Source organism: Camelus bactrianus, chromosome 14, assembly GCF_048773025.1.
Source record: "Camelus bactrianus isolate YW-2024 breed Bactrian camel chromosome 14, ASM4877302v1, whole genome shotgun sequence".
Classification (NCBI taxonomy): Eukaryota; Metazoa; Chordata; class Mammalia; order Artiodactyla; family Camelidae; genus Camelus; species Camelus bactrianus.
The window spans coordinates 13,504,023-13,527,376 of NC_133552.1; the positions used below are offsets into that span (position 1 = coordinate 13,504,023).

Below are 23,354 nucleotides of genomic sequence, written 5' to 3' on the forward strand. Positions count from 1 at the left end.
GCAGAGCTAATGATGCTTTAAATCAGTCAGTTCACGGGAGCTGATATTAGAGTCTGATACTAGAGTCACTCTTAATATCATTTAGAAAAATTTACAAGTTATGAACAACTCATTTGCAGATACTAACTACTATATATAAAATAGATAAACAACAAGGTCCTACTATATAGCACAGGGAACTAATTCAATACCTTGTAAATAACCTAGAATGAAAAAGAATATGAAAAGGAATATATATATATATATAACTGAATCAATCACTATGCTGTACACCAGAAATTAACACAACATTATAAACTGACTATATTTCAATAAAAAACAAAAAAAAAAATTCAGATTGGCTTTAGAGTTCTAAAGTAGATCGAAAATTCTCTGCACCAATCATGCTTTGCCTCCAGGGACCGTGAGCAGCACACACGGGACAAACCGGAGTGCGGTCCGAGGGTCACCAGCACACCTGCCTGGGAGGTTTGTTAGGACACAGATGCCCGCAGCCCGGACCAGTGGCCCGAATCTCAGAAGACAGGGCCCAGGAATTTGCTTCTTAACAGATTCCTCAGTAATTCTTCGTATACGGGAAGGTCTGAGAACTGCTCCAAGGAAACACAGAGCTTTCTCTGCTCTTCTCAGCCTCCTGAAATCCACCCCATAAGGAAGAAGAGCCTGACAGGCAGCAAGGCGAGGACTCAATAAATAGCTGGTGAAGGACAAAATGTACTGGGTGAGGATTTTCTCTCTCCCCTTTTCCTTAAGCTGCCAGGGATCTTGAAGCAGCATTTGAACTCAATTACAGAAATTCTGTGGGCCTGCATGGCTTGTGTTTCGAAGCTGTTTTTTCTCTCACTCTCAAATTTTGACTCATATTCTTCCCTGGTTCTAATTTTTACCGTTTTTTTCCTGGCTGCCATTGTTCTGTTTTATGGCTTTTGCAAGCAGTCTCAAATCCTCTGTGGAATAAAATGAGGTATAAATAAGTAAACACACTACGTCCGGATATAAATCAAAGTGACTATTACTTGCGTTCCTGCCATGTTACTCCCGCGCTCAGATCCTGTCCCTGGGGCTGGCCTGCACGCCTCTGGCCCCGCAGGCAGCTGGGGATGTTTCCTCAGAGCTCTTTACACAAGCATCAGCGGCCTTACTTGTGTCCTTGGAGCTCGATGGCCGTTCCTTTTCTCCCACCGATGTCCCACATGATGACAGAGTGATCAGAACTGCCCGAGAACAACACTCGCTGGACGGGGTCCCAACAGAGAGCCGTCACCCCACCTGAGAAGACAGATAACAGCCAGACATCAGTCGCAAAGGAACAGCGTTATTCACACAGTGTGAGAGCAAAGGAGTGAGGGTCTCGTGCAGTTCCTGGCTGACAACACACTTTTGCTGAAAGAACACGTAAGTCCCAAAAGAGAAAAAAACTAGCTCCGAAAATAAAAGTCACACCCTTTAAGGATTTCTCTCCCAAAATTTAATGTCCCATAAAATCAATTACCGTAAAGACCAAAGGGAAATGAAAGAGGCAATTAATTGACCTTCAAAACAACAGACATAATTCTAAGAAGAATGGAAAATATTATACTGTTTGGAAATAGTCACCGTATTTTTTAAAGCTGCTACCTACCTCCCACCCCTACAATAACAGATGAGAAGTAAGTGGAGTTTTAAAAAGCTCAGTTAGATTTTTTTAAATTCTTGAACACAGATATGGATAGACAACAACATGAGACTTTAAAATTTACTTTTGTTCTTTGGGAATTTAAATCTATAGATTCTGGAAAAACTACTTACATCCTTAAGTGTCAGTGTCCTCAACTGTAAATTGGGGGTGGGGGGGAATGCGATTAGCACTACTACTGCTGTCGATGATGGTATCAACCTGACAGCCACCTGCTTCACTAGGACAGCAGTTAAGAAAGACTGCCTCGATTACAGAGGCCACTCTGTAAACTGCAGTGTGCAGCAGCAGTGCTGGTTATTAGCATTACTCCAGTGGTGTGGCTATAAAATATTACGACAGACTTCCTTCCCTGGCAGTCCCCTTGTAAATCACACTCCCTGTACTGAGAACAATAGTAACTTTTTCTATATAAGATGAGCACAAAGCCTATGAATACTTAAGAAGGTAAGAATACTAATTTTTTACATTATTAAAAAATACTGTATTCTGAAAAGAACACAAAATTGCTTATTTGTTGGAATCTGACATTTTTAAAATTTAGCCTATCAATTTGTCCTAATGAAGTACTGCACTTTAAAGGCTTTTAGGTACAAACTACTATATACAAAATAGGTAAACAAGGTCCTACTGTATAGCACAGGGAACTACATCCAATATCTTGCAATAGCCTATAATGAAAAAGAACATATACGTATAACTGAACCACTACGTTGTACACCAGAAACTAATACAACACCGTAGATCAACTATATTTCAACAAGTAACAATAAAAAATGAAAAACAAAAGCTTTAAAGAAAGTTTCTCTCATATAATTGTTTCAGAAGATACCTTTTCAAGGACAAAAAGAAAAAAAAAAACCCACTATTCTGGATTATGCTTAACAGCTTCTTCCTATACCTGCACAGCATTCTGCTTGTCTATATTCCTGCCCACGTAAGAACACACACCATTCCCCAACTCCTCTGCGATGCTTGCTTAGCCTTTCAAAGCCAAGCAATTTCTCCTGTGTTATCTCTTCTTCTCTCCCCGTTATCAAACTCCATATACCACCCCCAACTTTCCTGCAGTATCTGAGACTGGAATGCTTCAAGATATGCATTCCATCTTGCAAAATGTTTATTCCCACACAGTACTCAAATGACTCACTTTGTTAACTATATGTGGCAGAGTTAGCTAATGGTCTACTGAAATTCATGTTCCCCCTTCTGTATATACAGCACCCCCTGGAAAGCTGGACCACATTCACTGGTCTCTCTTGCAAGTAGGGGGCATGTGATTTCTCAGCAATGGAACCCAGAAAGCACATGGAAGTCATATGCATCTCTTCCAGGCCAAGGCAGTTAGGATGTCCCTTTTCTACTTTCTCTTTACACTTTCTCCTAGAGGACTCCATGACCCCAGGGCACAGAGAAAGCCTAGAAGGATCCCGAGACCCTGAATCATCACATGGAAGAGAGCAGGAACATCCGCACTGGGTTGTTACATGAGCGAGAAATAAGCCACTGCATTAAGCCACTGAAATGCTGCAAGTCATTTGTTAGAGCAGCAGCATTACCTGTTATAGTGCCATATAATTACTGGAATATTATAACAAGGCTGGTCCAAGAGTCACCCAAAGCTTCATAAATGTAAGACAAGCAGAAAGAATTTACTAATTTAGACTGTTAATATTGATACCTAATATTTAAACAGATTTGGAGAGAACCCTGGTCGGGAAACTGTTAGATTGGCCTCCAAAGCAACCCACTATAAACTCTGAATTGGTTTTTCCTCCAAAATGTATCAAGAATCTAAGCACTGCTCACCACCTCTGCTGCTACCATCCTTATATAAGCCATCATCAAAATCTTGCCTAGAAAATTTTAAAGTATGACACACATTTTGTTATAAAAGCTCTGGGGAGACAAAGCACTCTCATACACTGTTGATGAAAATGCAAACCAGTAATATGGGGGGAACCACACCCAACAAAACTACATACACACTTAGCTTTCAATCCAGGTTCTCACTTCCAGGAATTTGTGTTCAAGAGACTGTCCCCACTCCCATCAAATAACATTCAAAATACATATGTACAAGGCTATTAATCTCAACGTTGTTTGAAACAGCAAAACATTGGGAACAACTTAAACGCTCATACAAGAGAGTAGGTGAATAAACTCCACGCGGAATACTAAGCAGCCATGAAAAAGGATGAAGGCCTGCTGGATGGATATGATGCAATTTCCAGAATAAACTATAAACTGAAAAAGACAAAGGGCAAAAGAATATCTACATTATGCTACCTACATCTAAGAAAAAAGGGTAGATGAGAAATTAATGAGATTTGTTACCTAGAGCAGGTGTGTGGAAGAGGCTGGGCACTGGGAATGGAGAACAGATGAAGGGGAGTGACATTTTCATCACATATTTTTTGTTTGGTTCCGAGTTTAGTGTTTCACATACTCAAAAACAAGTAAAACATAAAAACTAGGAGAGTGTGTCTCCTAGCGGGGTGGGGGTGGGTGGAGGACTTAAACTGAAATATAAACAGAAGCACGTGAGCCCAGCTGTGTTATACATAAGTGAATGATCCAACCTCACTGAAGGGGGTCAGGGGACGAATCAACAAAATTAACTTTGGAAAATGGTAATAAACCAAATAAAAAAAGATCTGTACACAAATGCAGTACTCAGTGAGTCTGTATTTCACAGGGCTATAGTTTATACAGGTTGGCAATTCTGGAACTATTTTACGTGTATTCTAGGATTGAGCAACTAAGTAAATGAATTGAGGATAATGAGAGCTCAGTTTCTCGCTATTATAGTGGGAGTTACAAATGGGGGGAGGTTAGAATAAGCCCTCTGTCTACTGAGAAGGCCTAGAAGCAATGACACCCCATTAACAATGAGCCTGCTTTCCAGAGCAGTGCAGACCCACACCCCTCCAGCCTCGTCCACCCCCAGGCCACTCTCCTCGCCCTCCACAACCTAGAGCAGGGATAAAGAATGAGAGCCAGGGCGCCAACGGTTGTGGGTTTCCAGGGTTTATGGTATTTTAACTGATGAAAATCATTTATTCCATTTCTTCGTACTTCCCTCCAGATTTCTGCTTCCCCTCAATGTTTCATTATATGCTTCTCCCTGCCTTGGACGTCCACAATACGACCGGTAACTTTTAACACAAATGACTCATTCTTAAAAGTAAAAGGTTTTGATCATTATAAAATTTAGCTATATTCTTCTATATGCTGATAAAGGGAATTTTTAATGGCTGCCTAATAACCCAACACAGGGATGTGTGGGATATTTTATTTACTAGATTTTTCTCAACTTTTAACTACTATAAATTTTGCTAAGATGAACATTTCTGTACATAAATCTTGGTTCACATTTCTGATTTACTTAGAAGAGATTCTCAACTGTGGAACCAGATCAAACAGATAAACCAGATAAACATTTTTAGAAATTTCATATGTGCTACCAAATGTTCAGTGAACTAATCTTTGGATACTTTCACAACATATCCCGCACAAGCTAAAGACGAGGTGGGGTGTCAGAAAGTCAGGGCTGGACACTGCTGGGTCTGTCTCCACCAGCGTGACCTGGCAACTCACCAAGAGTGGCACCCCTCGGACTGCAAGGTGAGGGCATGGAGGCAAAACGGGCTACAGGAGAGCCATCGAAGTAAGTCCTCAGACCATGAAGCTTCTAGAATAAAGTATGTGACCTTTCGGTTACTGTATTTGGCTCTAGGTGGAAGTGATAAGTGTTTCTGGAAAGATACACGAGCTCTATCTCCAGGCTACATCTTCCCCCTGAGACCCACAACTGGACATTCGGCTGTCTCCTTGCTGCCTCCGCAAGGGTGCCTCTTGGTCATGTTTGGTTTAAAGCACCATGATAATTCTCTTCCAAACCTGCAGTCACCTCCAACCTTCCCGGTTTCTGTCAATGGCATCATCGTCCACCCAGAGAGAAAGCCTCAACCAATCACCAAGTGCTGCTGACTCCTCATCTCCAAAACAGAGTGGGAACCCCTCCCCTTCCTTCCCTCCATGCCGACTGCCATCCTCCCAGTACAAACAGGGACTCCTTCCTTCCACATGGTCTCCTCACATCCACTCCCACCCCGACTCAATCCACCACCCTTGCTACCAAGCCATTCCTTACCACGGAAACCATGCTGCTAACCTGCTTCAGCTTCATCGCTGGATTCCCACCGCCTGAGAATGTCCGCAGTTCCTCACGCTGCCTGCAGTCACCCTACGTTCCTCACCCTGTATTCCTGGCTCTCAACACGGGCCACTGGACTCCACTCACACCCACTCCTGGCTTCAAACCTGCTTCATACATCCGGGGCCTGGAATGTTCTCACCACCTGGGTAGATCCTCATTCTCCTTAAGGTGTTGTTTAAATACCACCTTCCTAGAAGCCTCCCTTTAACTCTTGGGACAAGGAGAGGCCCTCTTGTTCCCTGTTCCCAAAGCAGCCTACGTGCGGCACTGGGGCTTCACCACACTTGCTACACTCATAGTATTTCCAACTACTGGTCTAGTGCTTATACTCCGTGAGTGGGAGCTGAACAGGGCACGCGCTACGCTGACTCCCTTCACCACCGTGTGGCAGACTCATCACATGGGGAGCCAATGACCTGACTGACTTGATGGAAATCTGCATCTTTTGGATGTGAATGTCTCCACTGTAAACAAAAATTAAGCTTTCAATTTAACGATTTAAACTTGCATATCTTCACTGTGAGTATCCTTATTTTAGTTATTTTGCTATAGATGCACTGTTACTTTCAATAATTCTCCTAACAGTCAATGAACAAGCCTGTATTTAATTTTCCAGGTAAGTAGTATGCTCTGGCAGGTCCACATTCAAACCCTACTGTTTCCAACAGATTCATACTAACCAAAAAAACTCTTAGAAGAAAAAAAAAGATTTATTGATACTATGAATTTCCAATGGTCAAAATCTGATTTTTCCCCCTTTGTTCAAGTCAGTGTATGACTTTTTGATAGAAATATATTCTAATTTCTGCAGAAATATCAAGGAACTATGATACTTGGCACTTAGCTCCAGAAATAAAACCAGCAGAGGGAGCATAAGAACATAAAATTAGTTTCTTAAATCCCCATGGATTAGTAAATGCCATGTTTTGGCCTCTGAGTATGGCAATGAGGCTGATTCCATCACTAACTCACATTTTTACATGACCTTCTGTCCTGTAACAGAGAGGGATGGGTGAATGGCTATGACTCTGTACACATACAGAAGACTTGTCTGCTTCTGACTTTGGATCTGGACTGATAAGATCCCCAAGATCACTCTTAATGGATCTGGGCTCATCTTAAGGTCTTTGTGGGGTAAGGGACTGAGGAGATTAAACAAACCCTCCATTCACAGCCCCTCTCTCCAGAACTGTGTCTGGCTAAGTTCGGGACCTCCCAGGGCTCAGAACGGACTTACTGCATAGGAAGAGCTTGACGATGTTTGAATCATTGTGGAACCTCATAGACGCCCTCACTTTAGCTTTAAATGAATGCGCTGTGCTGTGGCCAGACTGGTGATGGGCAGAGATTACTGTCTAGGAATAACAACAAGTTAAATATGTGACCTGCTACATTTATTTGCCTTCATGTTAGATAAGGACCTTCCTGGGACATGTCCTATCTTCCTCAAAGATATTTCATGGCAAAATCATGTGAAAATGCTTTCACTCTTTCAGAAAGATAAGATACAATGTCAAGGTAATATTTTATATTGGACTAACCTGGAAGACATGAAATCCCTGGGCCACAGCTGGCTCACCTCACAGCAGTAAGCAGCAGCTACTTACTCCCTTTATGACCCAGAGCGTTCCGATCAGTGCTCTCGTTAACGCCTGACTTCTAAAGAGCCAGAAGGTCGGCGCTGAAAGCCGCCTCTGCCTGAACCAAATCTGGGAGCCATCCAGCCCATCACCAGGCCCGCTGAGCTCACTGCCTAACAGTTTACCGTGGGTCCATCCCCTCCCCGCTTTCCCATCACCTCGGCCACGTTGCGAGGACAGTTTCCTGCGAGCTTTCCGATCACCCTCTCTACTGCCACAGCAATCTTCTAAAATCTGACCAGGTTAACATCTTTGCTTAAAACGCCTTCACGTTTCTCACTAACGTCAGGATAACGCTCTCGGTGATCTGAACTGATTCTCACTTCCTTTCTGGCTGCCCCCACCTCATGCTTGGTGTTCCAGCCAAGAAGAGATACTAGGTGTCCCAAGACAGCCATGCTTTTGCAAATCTTTAGGCCTCAGACTCTGTTGGTTTTCTCTGCCTGCACTGCTCTCCTCGCCTTTTTTTTTTTTTTTTTTTTTTTTTTAATGAACTCAACACTTACTCTTCCCCAAAGAGCTCAGGTCCAGCCACATCTCCCCTGGGACCCTCCCTGACCCTCCTGACTGACGCCCACTCCTGTCCAAGCGAGGTGCCCATCTTGCGTTCTTGGAAGTGCTGGGTGCTGCTTCCCCGCCCTTCCCACCACGCACTGTAATTACTGTCTAGCTTCTGTCTCGCTCGCTGGGCTGTGAGGGCTCTGAGGGGAGGATGACGACTACGCCCTTTCTTGCTGTGATTGGGAGTAGTGGCCAAGGTCAACCATGGCGAGCACGGGAGGTGAGGAGACGAGGGTCCAGGGCAGAAGCCACAAAGACAACCACACCACAAAGGAGAGAAGGGAATAGTCGGAGACTTCAAACTGGGAGAGACTGTGTTACAGAAGCCAAACGAGAGCTGTTACAGCAGGAAGGAATGGCCACAATGTGAAATGCTACCGAAAGGTTAAGTAGGACATAGTTTAAAACATGGCCACTGGACTGAGCAACCAGCAGGCCACGGGCCACCTCAGGGGGAGCAGCGGAAGAGAAGTGAGAGACATGAGCCAAATTGCAGGTGGCTGGAAAGCCAACAGGAGGGGGTGAGTGTGAGGCAGCTGGGAGAAGGATGCTCTTTTAAGACGTGCTGCTGTTTGCTACAACGTGGCGATACTGTGCTAGTGAAATGAGCCAGTCACAAAGCAGCAAATACTGCATGAGTCCACTCAGATGAGGTACCCAGAGTCACTAAATTCACAGAGACAGAAAGCAGCAGGGTGTTTGCCAGAGGCTGCAGGGAGAGGAAGTAGGGAGTTAGTGCTTAATGAACACCAAGTTTCAGTCTATAATCACCTCCATTTTTCTTTGAAGGGAGCCTGGGGAGAGTGGCGAAGGTCTGGAAGAGCTGCTGAGGCGGGTGGGAGGAGGAGTGGACTGTGGACTGAGGACATCACACGGATTAGCTGAGGGCTCCGGAGTCTGGGTTGGAATGATGCATCTGCAATGGTAATAATGGTCTGAAGCTCGGGGCGTGACTTGTGGCAGACCCGGGAGAGGGCGTGGATAGTCTGAATCACAGATAAGTTTCACCAGGAAGGAAGAAGCGCCCTGAACTAACAGTGCTGGGGAATGTGGGGCTGATGTGAGGCGGAAGGACGGGGAGGTGGGGCGGAGACACCAGGGAAGGAGGGGTCAAGGACTGGACTTGTCGACAAGGGCAAGAGTGAGTGGAGGCGGAGTGAGGGTTTAAGGAAAAGATTAGGAGGCTGAAGTCAGCAGGACCCACAGCCCTGACGCAGGACAGTCTCAGGCCCCTAGCAGGCCAGGCGTGGCCAGGATGTAGGTGGCTGAAAGGAGAAATCCAGTCAGGAAAGACCAGGGTCCTATCCACAGCAGACACTTCTCTGTGCTCTTCCTCCCAAAGATACAGATAATTAAGAGGGTCTTTTATGAATCTTTTCCACTGGATTCAATTTTCTCTTTAACACATTCCCTTTTTCCCCTTTAGGAAATCCCTTATGATCTAGGTACTATCCCATTTTACATCCTCATTCTCCTACTTTTGTTCTTATATGACGTCTAAACTCGATATTAACTTTGTTCTATACTAAAAAAAATGGGTTGCTAATCTACAGAAGACACAAAATCTCCTTAAGAACCGCAAAAACAGGCAGTGACATTTTCCAGGGTCAACATCACCTGTTAAAAATACTGGTAAACAATCGGTCATCGTCATCTATTCAAGTCTCTCAAAGGCTAAGTGTGGACACGTTCTATCACCTTGCTTAAACGACCTTGAGCAGACCAGTAACATAAAAGGGGCCTTGAAAAGAGCCCCAGAGGAAGGAAAGTTAAAGAGGAGCTTATACCTTTTCATGTAGCCTAGATACCCATGACGAATCTATTTTTCATTTCATTTGTCTTAGAAGTGAGAGTCTGTCTCGCACACCATCTTCCAAGGAATGCAAGGACAGACTGAAGCAGCTGTCCTTTTGGCCTTCCAGGGTTCTGCAGCTGCCACATAGCCTCAGACAATGTCTCACTAACGGATGCCAACACCAGCCTTCTCCAGCGCAATGTGACAAAGAACCAAATCATCGCCATTTTCAAAACAGATGGTTTGCTCTTTCGTTTGGGCGCATGTAGAACATTTTTGATGTTCTATCTTACTGAACCGTTCTGAAATCAGTTACGGGTGTCACGTGCATCTCTGCACAAGCCCAGACTGTACCGCATCACCTTCACAGCATATCACGTGCACATCAGAACATGCAGCAGGCGACGTCTCACTGTGACAGCAGCACGTGGAGAGTCTGCTTTCAGTCCCACCTGTATGTCCTCTGAACGTTGTGACCAGGCTGCAGTTTTCTTGCTCCAGTTTGAGGATGGTTACTTGGCCTGAGTGGTCACCAATAAACACATGCCGGGTTTCAACATCAAATCTGTCATGTAAGCGTTAAGGATTGTTTCTCAAAAGCGAGTGGATGGATTTACCAATACCTGCCTCCCACCCATGCCCAAAAGCATAAATGTAACAAGAAATGTGCAAATCCCATACGAGGAGAACTTGGCTATAATGCTGAAAGACACAAGTGACATGACAAAACGAAAGACATACAGTATTACTGGACAGTAAGACTCAGTATGATAAAGATGTCAATTCTCACAAAATGAATTTATAAACTTAATATAATCCCTATAAAAATGTCAACATATGGATTTTTCCTAGAGATATGTTAATTCTAAAGTTTATATAGAAAAATAAATAAGCAAGAAGAGCCAGGAATACTCTGAAAATAAGTGCAGTGTGGTATTGTGATGGGGGAGATTAGCCCTACTAGATACTAAAACATGTTACAAAATTTCTTTAATTAAAAGTGTGGTGCATAGATAGACAAACAGACCAATGGAACAGAATAGAAAGTCTAGAAATAGACCCCAAAGCACATAGATGTCTAACATGCAAGCATATTCATGTCTGACAAAGGTGGCTCTTCAAACGAAGAGGGAAAAGATGGATAAAAAAAAAAGTTGGTACAAACTGAATAATCATTTGGAAAAACAAAACAGGATCTATATTACACTTCATATACCAGGATGAATTCCAAATGGGATTCTAAATGTAAAAAATGAAAACTGTTAAGTTCTAGATGGGAGAGATCCTTTATAAGCTTGGAGTGGGAATTAAGCTATGACTCAAAAACACAAACAACAAACAAATGCCATAAGCAAAGCAAAAGACAAATTGAAAAAAAAATTGCAGCTGATGTCACAAAAAGCCTAAATCCCTCAAATAAAAAGAGCAATCAAGAAGACTACAAACCTACTGAAAAAATGGGCAAGATACATGTATGGATAGTTCAAGACATGAAAACGGTGCCTTACAAAAAAATAAAATGAAATGAAATAGTAACCTAGCAGGCCTGACCACTATCCTTTGAAAGGCTGCTGTTACAAGATTGGCATGGCATCTGGGAACTTGGGTTTAGGGATGGTTCCCACCACTAAAAGACAAAAGTGGCTCACTGTGCCCTAACCGTACAAACAATATGGTTTATGCCAAACATCTGTTTTCCTTCTAGGGGGTCTGGAATTTTGGCCCATGCCAAGAAGAGGCTGCCCATGTGACCAGGCTCCAGTAAAAACCCGAGGCACTGGGTCTCCAGGGAGCTCCCCTGGTTGGTAATGCCTTGGACTCCTACTTGTAGAGTTCTGCCCCAGAGGCACAATGGCAAAAATACGAAATGACACATGCCTGAGGCTACTCACTGCACATTATTTTAATAGTTAAGGTTTGAAAACTACCCAAAAGTCCATCAAAAGAGGACTCATTAACTATGATACATCTGTGCAATAGAATACTATGCAGCTGGGAAATCTGACATAGAGTAATCTCCAGGATAGATTATTAAGTGGGAAGAAAAGTCAAGGTACCTAAGAGTTTATATGCTACACTGCCTCTGTGTACATAAGGAGGGTAATCTGAATAGAAGTGCATGCACACGTATATTTACAAAAGGAAGCACTGGAAGGATTAATCAAGATCTAACAAAAGTGGCCACCTGTAAGAAGGGACAAACAAGCCAAGGGGACAGAGATGGCAGTGAGACTTCTCTCTTGTTATGTAGTTTCTATTATGGAATCTTGTAATTATTTTACATGTTCAAAATATTCATAAAAATTTTTTTACAGTCCCCCAAACTGACAACAAATTGAAACAAATAAACCTAACTATCAAATTGGTGATATGAGTTAACAGAATTATTTCAAGTGACTTTAAAACATAGCATTTTGACCGTACATTCTTGGCAGAATCTATTCTAAGGACCAAGAACACTGCAAAGAAATCTAAAATCTCATTCGGTAGTCTTGTTATTATAGTATTGGTATTATTATTTTGAAACAATGTAAAAAAAGATGAAGCAAATAGGAATGCTGATGTTTTAGGAACCAAGTTTTTCAGCCCAAAAGAATCAAGTACAAAAATGAAGTAAAAACTCTACTAATGTTAAATTTGAATCAGACATATTATATGAACTGAAGATTTATTTTCTTTTTTAAAATATACACTTATATATTTCCTAGCTATCTCTGAATACTATTTCTCATAAAAGAACTGGCTGATTCCAGGACCGGAACAGGAAAAGTACACGATGAGCCTCAGATATGTTGAGCCAAAAAGCAAAGATGCTATCGACGGCTAATGGGGTTGTATCAAAAAGACACAGGAGCCAATATGATGTGGCTCTTACTGGCTGAAGATGGGACAATATGAGTATTAAAAAGGGGGAGAGGCAATTTATTGAAATATACTGAATATATTATTAAAAAGCCAAACCCTAAGAGTTTATAATAAAGCTCAAAAAGAAAAAAAGAAGGTCCCTATGGGGGTGGTGGGTGGGGAAGGGATACTTTAGGAGTTTGGGATTAATAAATACACATTACTATATATAAAAGAGATAAACAACAAGGACCTACTATGTAACACAGGGAACTATATTCAATTTCTTGTAATGAGTTGTAATGGAAAAGAATCTGAGAAAGAAATATGTATGTATATGCAACTGAATTGCTTTGCTGTACACCTGAAATTAATATTATAGATCAACTACACTTCAATAAAAAATGTGAATTAAAAAAAATCCCTATTGGAGGTAACCAGGGCACTAAATCTCTGCTCTAAAAATGGGCAATTAAAGAGAAATAATTAAGAATCTATGTTGCTTTTCCTGTACTAATTGTATTTCAGGATAACCAAATAGCCCTACTTAATGAGGGAAAGATCTACATTATAGAAGAATTCCAATCAATAAACTTGGAAAAAAATGAGAGGATTACAAAATCACCATTTTGCAACCCTAATGAAAGGGCTGGTTCAGGCGAAGACCAGCAGTGGACAAAACCACTAAATGAAAGGCTGATGGAGAGGACTGCACTGCAGAGACCTGGCTGTCACCCCCCGAATCACTGATCAATCTGGGCCACACCGGAAGGGTGACAACCCAACACTGTGTGCTTCCTGCTGAGAAGCCGTGTGAACCACACAGCACAACTACCAAGGGTTCTAACCAAAAGTCGCATCTGAACGCAGTCAAGATGACAGAGGCAACTTGCAGTTTACAGAAAAATCTGGGAGAAAGGGAGGAAGAGGAACAAGTTAAATTCCATGGTGAGGAAGAAGAGATCACTTTAAAGTGTGGGACTGCCTCCAACAAGTTACAGAGGCACATTTTTTAAAAAGTGAAAGGGGGATTGAGAAATTTAGATGAAATAATCATATCCTATATGTGCAGCTTGTCTGGACCTAATTTCACACAAACCCACTGCCAAAAGCCATTTTTGAAACAATGGATGAAATTTGAAAATGGATCAATTATTCAACATTATCAAGGAATGATTATAAATTTTTAGGAGTAATAACAGTACAGTGATTATTGGGAAAAGGTCCATATTTTTCAGAGGTGCACAATGAAATATGTAAGGATAAGAAGACAAATTCCAGAAGGTCTGGAATTTGCTTTAAAATCTTCTAGCAAAAAGAGGCAAAGCGACAAGGGACAGAAGAATCAACAGTGCAACTGAGTGATGAGTGCATGAGTGTCTGTTACACTTTTTCTCCAATTTGCTACACATTTTGAAAATTTTCATAACAAAACATTTTTTCTTTAAGTGAAGGAGAAGAGGGTGTAACAAATCCTTCCAGTCTCAAGAACAAGGGAGAAAGGTTATCCTTTCCACACAAGTTATCAGATATATGTAAAACAATGTTCAGATTTACACAGAATAAAATCACCTTAAAGTTATCTTGATTAATTATAAGAACACTGATGAAAAAACAGATGCAATCTGATACCCAACAGTCTTCACAACTGCAGGTAAATAATAGTATGAGCAGAGGGGGTCAGGTGAAAGGTGTTAACACCCAAGTTCTAATCCTGGTTCTGCCACATAATAGTCATGTGACCTCAAGAAAGTCTGTTAATCTTTTTGAGCCTCTCTGGGCCTTGGTTTCTACACTGTGAAAATTGAGAATCACATCTTTTTGTTTTTACTTTGCCTTATTGTTCCGATAGTACACAGAGTAACATTACGTAGAAGTACCACCTAGACTCTGAGGGACTGCAAATGTAAAATATTTCCTCCTCTTTCCCCTCCTTTGCTTCCTTATTATTATTGTTGTTGTTATTAATATTGTAGTTCACTTAATATTTCATGCTTCAGATCTTTGGCCAAAGCAACAAAGATTTTGAGGTGATTTAAAATCACCTGATAATTCAGTTTGCGAACTGGTCAGTCTCTTTGTCATCCTTTATTTCTCTACTTGAATTTTGGTTATTTTTCACTGCATATTTACTTCTCTACTAAGAGGCCTGAAAGAAGAGAAAAAAAGGCTGAATTCAATCTGGCTTTTTCTTGTTGGCTTGTTTGAATGACTGTTTGAGGTGGCGATGGGAGACAATTAGGTGCCATCTGTAGAAGTCTATGCCACCGACGTCCACTATGAAGAGAAATAGGGGTAATAATATTCTGAACATTTTATGTTACTTCAAGAGATATCCTTCCTTTACTTATCACTAAAAAACCCCCCAAATCAAAAAAAAAAACCTGCCAAAACCCAAAACCTGTAAGTACGGAGGTGGCAGAAAGAAGAGGAGGTGTGGGATGGTGGTTGGTGGAGGGTTCCCATTAGAAAAATGTGTTTAAAAACTGGATTTTATGCTTTGCCATATATCTGAATCTAACATTGTAAATCGACTACACTTCAATAAAAAATAAGGATTAAAAAAGAAAACCCTGGATTTTAATGTGAACCTCAACGCTATATGAGTTTCTGGTTAACAATCTGTGCACCAGGCAGCTCCCAGAAAACACCCTGTAGCCTTAGGAAAGTCACGTGGTTCTTGGCTGAGCCCCTCCAGCAAAAGCGGCTGTGCTGTGCGTCAGTGTGCAGCCCTGGAAAAACCCCAGGTACATACATGCTCCCAGGAGCAAGGGCGGGCACTGCGCTCCAAAGCTGGAGCTAGAGGAGCAGACCTGGTGGAGGGGGAGGGAGTCTCCTGGAAGGTCCTCTGCGTCTGGAGTAGTGCAGCTCCCGTCCACCTGAATAGCAAGGGTGGGCTGGATGGTCATTCACACTGAGGCTTTCACATTCACACAAAAGCTTCTGATCGCCAATCACATGATTTTTTTCTGCTTAGTGAACTACATGGTGTGGCCAAAGAAAACAGCTGAAAAATGAAGATGACTTTTGGAGATGCTGGAAGAGAGGAGCGAAAGACTGTAAGAGTCAGGACAAGTTTAACTCTGTGTATTTGTGGAGTTTTTGTTTTCTTTTTTTCTTTTTTTCTTTCATTTTCAGATAGTTTAAAAAGTAAACATCTTAAGGCACAATCTGTATTTTTTCCATATTCCCTGGTTTGGTTAGGTGATACAGAAGATTTATCACTAGGCTTGGCTAGTGATCTAGAAGTCAGCAGGTTAAGAACAAATTATATTGATGCCATTAGTTCTGTTCTCAAAGGGGTAGTACAGTATAATGAGAAAAACCAGCAGTCCGAGGCAGAAGATCTGGGCGCTGGTGGTGGTTTTCCTGCATACCAGCTGGGTGGCTGCAGACAAGGCACGTGACCCTCTCTGGGCTTCAGCCAGCTCGTCTGTAAAGTGAGAAATCGGACTGGATGATCTCTAAGGGAGATCCAATTCTAACACTGAAAGGAATCATTAATCTATTGGCAGGAGAGTCCATGTATTTCAACTCAAGCATTATGCTTGTCTGAACTGGCTTTTAGAAAGTAAACTTTGGAGTTTCTTTTGTTAACCACCCTCTCAAAGGTACGAGTGGTACCTCCCTCTCAGCGGTAAGCGGAGTCTGCTTTCCATTCCTTACTGCCCTTGCTTCTGGTCTTCTTGGTGACTCGCCACTTTTACAACCTGCCACAATGGCCATTCCCAGGTTCTTCATCTTGCTTTTCCATTAGGAAAATAAGAGTGACATTAGCTTATAGATACACACACACAGAAATACAGCTACTGTCACACATCTGCAGGGAAGCAGCAGGGGACTTTGTCAGATGGCTGCGAATCACTGAATAGGCATTTTATAAATACGAGATGGAAATCTGAAAGCAAGTTGATTTCACCCTGCTTTTGCAGACAAGCAATGTTTCCAACTATTTCCTCACTTGTCAGAAGGTGGAGAGATTCTACACTTTTTAAACAAAGAAACTTGGGGCTCTTAACTACTTCCAATGGTAGCAGCGCCCATACGGGCTTCATACTTGTCAGGCCTGCGCTCGCTGGAGCCCAGGGGGCCAGATGTGAGGGTTACCGAGCATTAGCAGGTATTCACACTGAGCACATGGGCCCTGGAGACTTGGGAGATGAGAATTAATATCATTCTATACATCCTGGAAAAGTCTTGTACCTGGAACAAAGACTGTAGCATCACTGTGTAGATACCAGCTAACTACTCTGGTGCTGGCAGGGTACCCTCGCAATAAATATTCTTAAAGTGAACAGGAGTCCTGTGGTTCTTCCACCAGGCACCAGTGGGAGTGTTCACAACCTTAATGTCTGGGTGTAAATTACTTCTGTACAAAAATTAAAAAATTGTATTTCAGTGATGGTTTTATCTCCATGTTCCGTAATTCTTTCTGACAGCTGAGGCTCACAAATCTGGGCTGTGTCCTGTCCAGAAGTCAGACTTTGTGTCATAGTAGACCCACAACCTGCTCAGCTGCTCATCAGGGACTGTTATTTCGGGTGAAATTAGCTTACTTTACTCCACCTACGTCAGGACCCTTGATGATTTGTGTGTTGGAGAGTCTGCAAGCATCTTAATCAGCTTGGCAACTTCAGCAAGTAAAACAAGAAACTTCCAAGCTGCACATACCCAAAATGTTCACAAAAGAAGGAAGTCAACAACTAAGTTCCCACCAAAGGATTTTGTCCAGCAAAGGATACTGCAGGCCCGAGGCCACGGCACTGGTGCGATAACCTCCCAGGCGCTGCCCACTCTCGGAGCAGTGCCAGGCAAACTGCTTGTCCTGCCCCGTGCTCAGTACCCACTCCAGCTCCAGGACAAACAGGATCATCGTCACTCTGCTCTGATGTGCTAAAAACCAAGAGACAAGAAGACAACCCGTAAAACATCCTGAAGGAGGCTGGTAAAGCGTAGTCCACAGAGATGCATCATTCTCTCCTCCCCACCCTAGAGTATGCTGAAGAGTAGATAACCATTATCAACACGGGCTAGAACAGTGGTTCTCATCAGGGTAGGGGCGTGACACTGTAGAGCGCCATGCCGAGTTTTTATATGCAATTCTTCCCAATACAAAGGGCCTAGGCCACCTCTCTCAGACATGTTAGAGCTACTGGAATAGAAAATGCTAGATCAGTGTGACCACAAAACACATTTGAAATGATGTTCTTCTAATGAAGTCACCGAGGTCAGTTTATTTAAGCTTTAAAAAAAAGCAAAGAGCATTACTGTTCTCCTTCTGATGAAAGCTAGCTTAAAAACCCACAACAAAGTTCTAGATGAACTTTCTGTGAGAAAGCAAATGCTTGGAAAGGAGGACAGAATTATTCCCAAGTGCCATAAAAAAAAGAATGAAATACCCCTGACATCAAAGTATATGTATGCATCATGTGATCACGAGAGCGAATTTCCCAGGGTTGCTCACCATCACAGAATTACTGCATCATACAATTTCAGAGTTAGAAGAAACTATTGATGTCACGTCGACTCCATCTCCATATTTTATATATGGGCAAACTGAGGCACAATGACGTTAAGTAGTTTGGCCAAGGTCTCGTGGTTTCTCCATTACCAAATAAAATCAATAAAATATTTGCTTTCTTATTACGCAGTTCCAGAGGAGAGGTATAGGGGGTCCAAGGTCACTGAACAGTGCAGACTGGAATAAACAAAGATTGATACCCTGGAATTTGGGCCCCACCAGGCTCCGTGCTGAGGAGCTGGCAGCCTGGTGGGTGAGAGCAGACTCATCCTGACTGTGATGAGATGACAGAGAAGACAGCAGTTTCCCGTTTTGATCATGAAAATAGGATTACAGACAGTATGGATGGATCAATGCAGCTCTATCAGCAAGAACAGCATCACTGCCTACTTCTGAGTGTCTAATTAGGGCCAGGTACTTAAAAGATATTCCCACTTTGTCATTGTAATGTCTGTGCAAAGCTGGGTGGCTTCCTCATTTTACAGGCACAACCTGGCCTTGGCAAAATGGCCCTCACAGACTGGCTACTGAACAGTACAGTCAGAACCGCAGTGGGTACCTCCAGGACAGTCATTCCACCAAATGCCTGATGCTTTAAAATCTGATATTTGAAGCCTGGTGAATCTACGGGGCTTCTGAAGGGGCACCGGAGCAGTAATAATATGACTTCTCTACACAGTACCTGCTTTTCAGAGACTTGGCCACCATCAAGATCAAAATGTCGTCTTTAACTAAAAGATGGGACTTCCTGGAAAAACTCCTGAAGATCTTGTCACGTCTGTGTCATCAAATGCTCAATTTAAGCTCCGCCAATGACGGGATAAAAATGAACTCTCCCTTGGTTCACCCTCAAGTGCGCGAGTCTGTCTCAGGCAGAAAGCGGCCCCCAGCGCTTTGCCTCCTTTTCTTATGAAGAGGCCTTTGATCTTTTACCTGTTACTTTCTAAGTCCAAGGGGATGACAGTAGCCTAGAAAGATAAGGGGGTTTGGCCCTCTGAGCTGTGGTCATGTGCCAGAGGAGGAGACAGAGGCTCAAAAATGTTACGTGACTCGCTCAAAGCTACACAATCAACGACGCAGAGAGAATTTTAAAACCCTAGTCTCTCTGCCAGAGTTGGTTCTCTTCCTCTGTCAGGCTGCCTGTGACTACTGAAGAAAACAAACAAAAACCAAACCTTAAAACTTAAGGCACATACTTTTTCTAAGGTGACAGAATTCTTTTATTCAAAAACAAACCGTGTGAAGATACATACATATCACTCAGTTTCAGGAACCTGGGCTTGAAGCCTGGCTCTACTTCTTAAATAGGAGTCATGATCTTGATCTTAGGGATAAAGTATCTAGTTTCTCACAATTAAGTACAGCTGAGCCTCCAACAATGCAGGTTTGAACTGCGTGGGTCTGCTTATGTGCAGATTTTTTTTCACTAGTAAATACTACAGTACTGCATGATCCAAGGTTGGTTGAATCTGAGGATGTGATAAAATGCAGATACGGTGGGCTGACTGTAAATTACACACGGATTTTCCACTGCGCAGAGGGTTGGTGCCCTTAACTCTCGCGTTGTTCAAGGGTCAAATGTCTGATGTTAGCTCTAGGTTTTTTATAGACATTTCGCTATCAAGTTGAAGAAGTTCCCATCTATTCGTCATTTCCTGAGAGTTTTTATTATGGATGGGTGTCAGATTTTATTAAATGCTTTTTCTGTATCAATCAATATGATCACATGATTTTTCTTCAAGCCTTTTAATGTGATGGATTACACTGATTTTCAAATGTTGAACCAGCTTTGTATTTCTGGAATAATTCCCACTTGGTCACAGTGTATAATTCTTTCTATACATTGTTGGATTTGCTAGCATTTTTTGAGGATTTTTACAGCTAAGTTCATGAGAGATACTGCACTGTAGTTCCTTTCTTGTAATATCTTTGTCTGGTTTTGGTATCACTGATTAATTTTTTAATGTTAATTGTGATAAAATTCACTTAATATAATTTTACCATTTAAACCATTTTAGAGTATATATAATTCAGTGATTTTTTTTAGTATACTCACAATGTTGTACAATTATCATGGAAAATTTTCTATTTCCAGAACATTTCCATTACCCCCAAAAGAAACCCATACCCAAATTCCCCCTTCCCCAATCCTGGGTAGTGACTAATTTGCTTTGTCTCTAAGGATTCTCCTGTTCTTGGTATTTCATATAAGTGTAATCATACAAGGTATGGTGTTTTGTGAGTAGTTTCCATCACTTAGCACGTTTTCAAGCTTCACCCACATTATAGCAGGAATTAGTACTTCATTCCCTTTTTATGGCCAAATAATAATGCATCATATTGATATACCACATTTTGTTTACCCATTCATCCATCCATGGACATTTAGTTTGTTTCCACTTTTTAGCTACAGTGAATAATGCTATACATATGGGTACACAGGTATCTGTTTTGAGTTCCTGCTTTCATTTCTTTTGGGTATAAACCTGGAATAAACCTCACTTGGTGAGGTACTTATCCTTTGATATATTGCTAAATTTGACCTGCTGAAATTTTGTTTAGATTTTTTTGGCATCTATTTTCATGGGTGCTGCTGATCTATAGATAATATACATGTCTTGTTCACTATTATATCCAGTTATTGGAACACAGCAGGTACTCAATAAATACTTGATAAATGATATTTGAAAAAAATTAAAGAATAAATCCATAAGGAAATAAATTTTGGATCAAAATCTAAAAATAAAGAACTTCACGCTTAGAATTTTCTAAAATCAGGATGGGATGCTATGTCCCTGAAGGTATCAGAGAAGATGCTGCATGATCATGCAGAATGAATGAGGTCATGAGATTTGGATGAAATGACCTCTAAGTGCTAAAAGGTCTACTTCTCATGTTCTGAACCCTGACACTGACATTTGCCTGGATGAAAAAAATCTTTGCTGAACGTTGCTCCTGGTCTATACTATGGAAATGGTCTACGGTACACTGCCAATGTCAAAGACACAATAAAACTCTAGTTCCTTTCCTTAGACAATATGAACACTCTCAGCTTTTTAAAACATTTAACCAAAAATTAAATGAGCTCCATGGAAAGCCACTCCTGGCCCCACTCTCCAAGTCTGGGGCAGGGTTTCCAGGCAGTGTGGTGGAGCAGGAAGACAAAGGACCAAGACTGTGGGCCCTGGAGTCCCACTGACCTGCTCTGGCTCCAGCTACAGGACCACAGGCCTGTCAGCCAACCTCTCGGGGCCTCTGCTTCTGAAGTCAGAAACTGGGATAATATTCACGACAAAGGACTGCTGTTTTGTCTTCCTGACTATTGTAAAGTCAAGCCCTCTCTTGGCGATGGAAGCCATCAGGAAACACTTCAAAGTCTAGGAAGATGAAAACACTGCTCTCATTCCTACCTTGATAGTTTTTCACAGGAGTCATCTTGTTATAATCTTCTGATAAAATAAACTCCTGCAAAAGAGAAGAAACATATTAAGCAAAAAGAAATTCTTTAAGTGAGTAAGTGTTTTGGTAAAACCAGACTGTATAGCGCAAACACCATCACAGGATTACATCTAACATTAATGTTTTGCCAATCAACTCTTAAAGAGTAACAATCATAATTACAACCCAATGCAATTTTCATTTTTATCTTATAACTCTGAAGTTGATTTTTTTTTTTTTTTTTTGGAGTATACATGAGAAGGAAACTGGATCAAGTTCAGAGTCCTGATTCTGGTCAATTTTGAAGACAAATCCGACTCAAATTACTTTTCTCTCAGTGGTGCCACAGCTGAAAATTTGCAAGGCTCTGGCCAGTGAGCAAATGGGTGGCAATTCTCTACTAGAGAAATAAATTAGATATTTTAAAGATTCTGTTTCTAATAGCAGTAACTTACTTCCCTGTACAACAAGCTTCTCAAGGCTGCGCCTTGCTCGTCCCTGGCACGACACGTGGCACAATGCTTTGGTGCAGCAGGTAGTCAATAAACACTGACAAAATGGCTATCTCCCAACCCGACGGGATTAGTTTGTATGCCAAATTTACTGCAAAATGTCAGTTTCCATAACACATTGTATATACTCTTGTAAGGACGCAGAAAAGGTAAGTCTGTGTATCTGTGTGCAGGCTTCACCTGAGCACCTACAAATACAATGACCTATTATATGCAGAAATCAATCAAGTGTTTATAAGCCCCGGTCATGCTTTGAGTCCCTCAGCTTCTTTTACATGCAAATACCCCTATATCCGTAAACAGTAGGTTGTCAGGTATGAGGAAAGCTGCAAAGGGTAATAAACTGATGCCTTTGTCTGAACTTAAAAACAGAACAATGAATCTTTTCAAAGCATTCAGAGGCTTCCAGGATTTCTCCTTGACTTCGTAAAGAAACTGGGTGGGAGGACAGACGCACAGACTCATGACGTGTTATCTCGGCATTTACTGAATTCATATAGCTTGTGTGACTTTTCAGAAGTAAACGATTATACTCTTTTTGTGACAGATACCACATAGTTAAATAAAGTACAAGGTGATGAGAGCCTGAACACGGTAACAGAGTTCCTCTGGGTACCGTTTTCCTAGCCCACCCCTTCTTAAGAGGCTTATCTACAAACGGATTTTCTTCACCAGGATTTTCTCAGTAATAACATTATTCAACTTGTCACTTTTAAAATTCGTATCATTATTCCTTCATGGAGGGGCACTATATTCATTCCTGGAGAGTTAGACTTACACCTGAGGAGAGCAGACTAATTTTAGAGTAGTTTTCCCATAAGGAGCACATAGTGTGGGTAAGAAAGCCACGCACAGGTCTGAGCAACGGTTCACTGCACCCTTCATCCCAGGCAAGTAGCTCAATCCTGGGCTCCACACTTTAAAGCACCCCAAATTTCCTAACGTACATGCAAAATAAATTGACTAAGGACAATTACTATTTGGGCAAGTGTTTACTGGGTTCATATAGTTCATGTAATTTTGACTATACTGAAATGGTTCTTTAGCTTGGGCAAAAGGTATATTAATTCCTTGTGGAAACAGGCAGTCTATGAAATAAAACAACTGGATGTAGACCTGTGCTTAAGGTTAATGTATATATACATA

The 23,354-nt window shown here is 41.8% G+C and overlaps 1 protein-coding gene across 2 annotated transcripts in view; it reads right to left on the reverse strand.

The window, feature by feature from the left end:
- The window catches only part of WDFY2 (WD repeat and FYVE domain containing 2), a 149,895-nt gene that overhangs the window by 25,022 nt on the left and 101,519 nt on the right, over positions 1–23,354 (reverse strand). For both annotated transcript variants that reach the window (XM_010951440.3, XM_045514071.2), the window contains 4 exons: positions 21,669–21,723; positions 17,480–17,630; positions 10,346–10,458; positions 1,143–1,269 (listed from right to left, as the gene is read on the reverse strand). In XM_010951440.3, the coding sequence (XP_010949742.1) occupies positions 1,143–1,269; positions 10,346–10,458; positions 17,480–17,630; positions 21,669–21,723 (446 nt within the window). The remainder of the gene's footprint in view (positions 1–1,142; positions 1,270–10,345; positions 10,459–17,479; positions 17,631–21,668; positions 21,724–23,354) is intronic.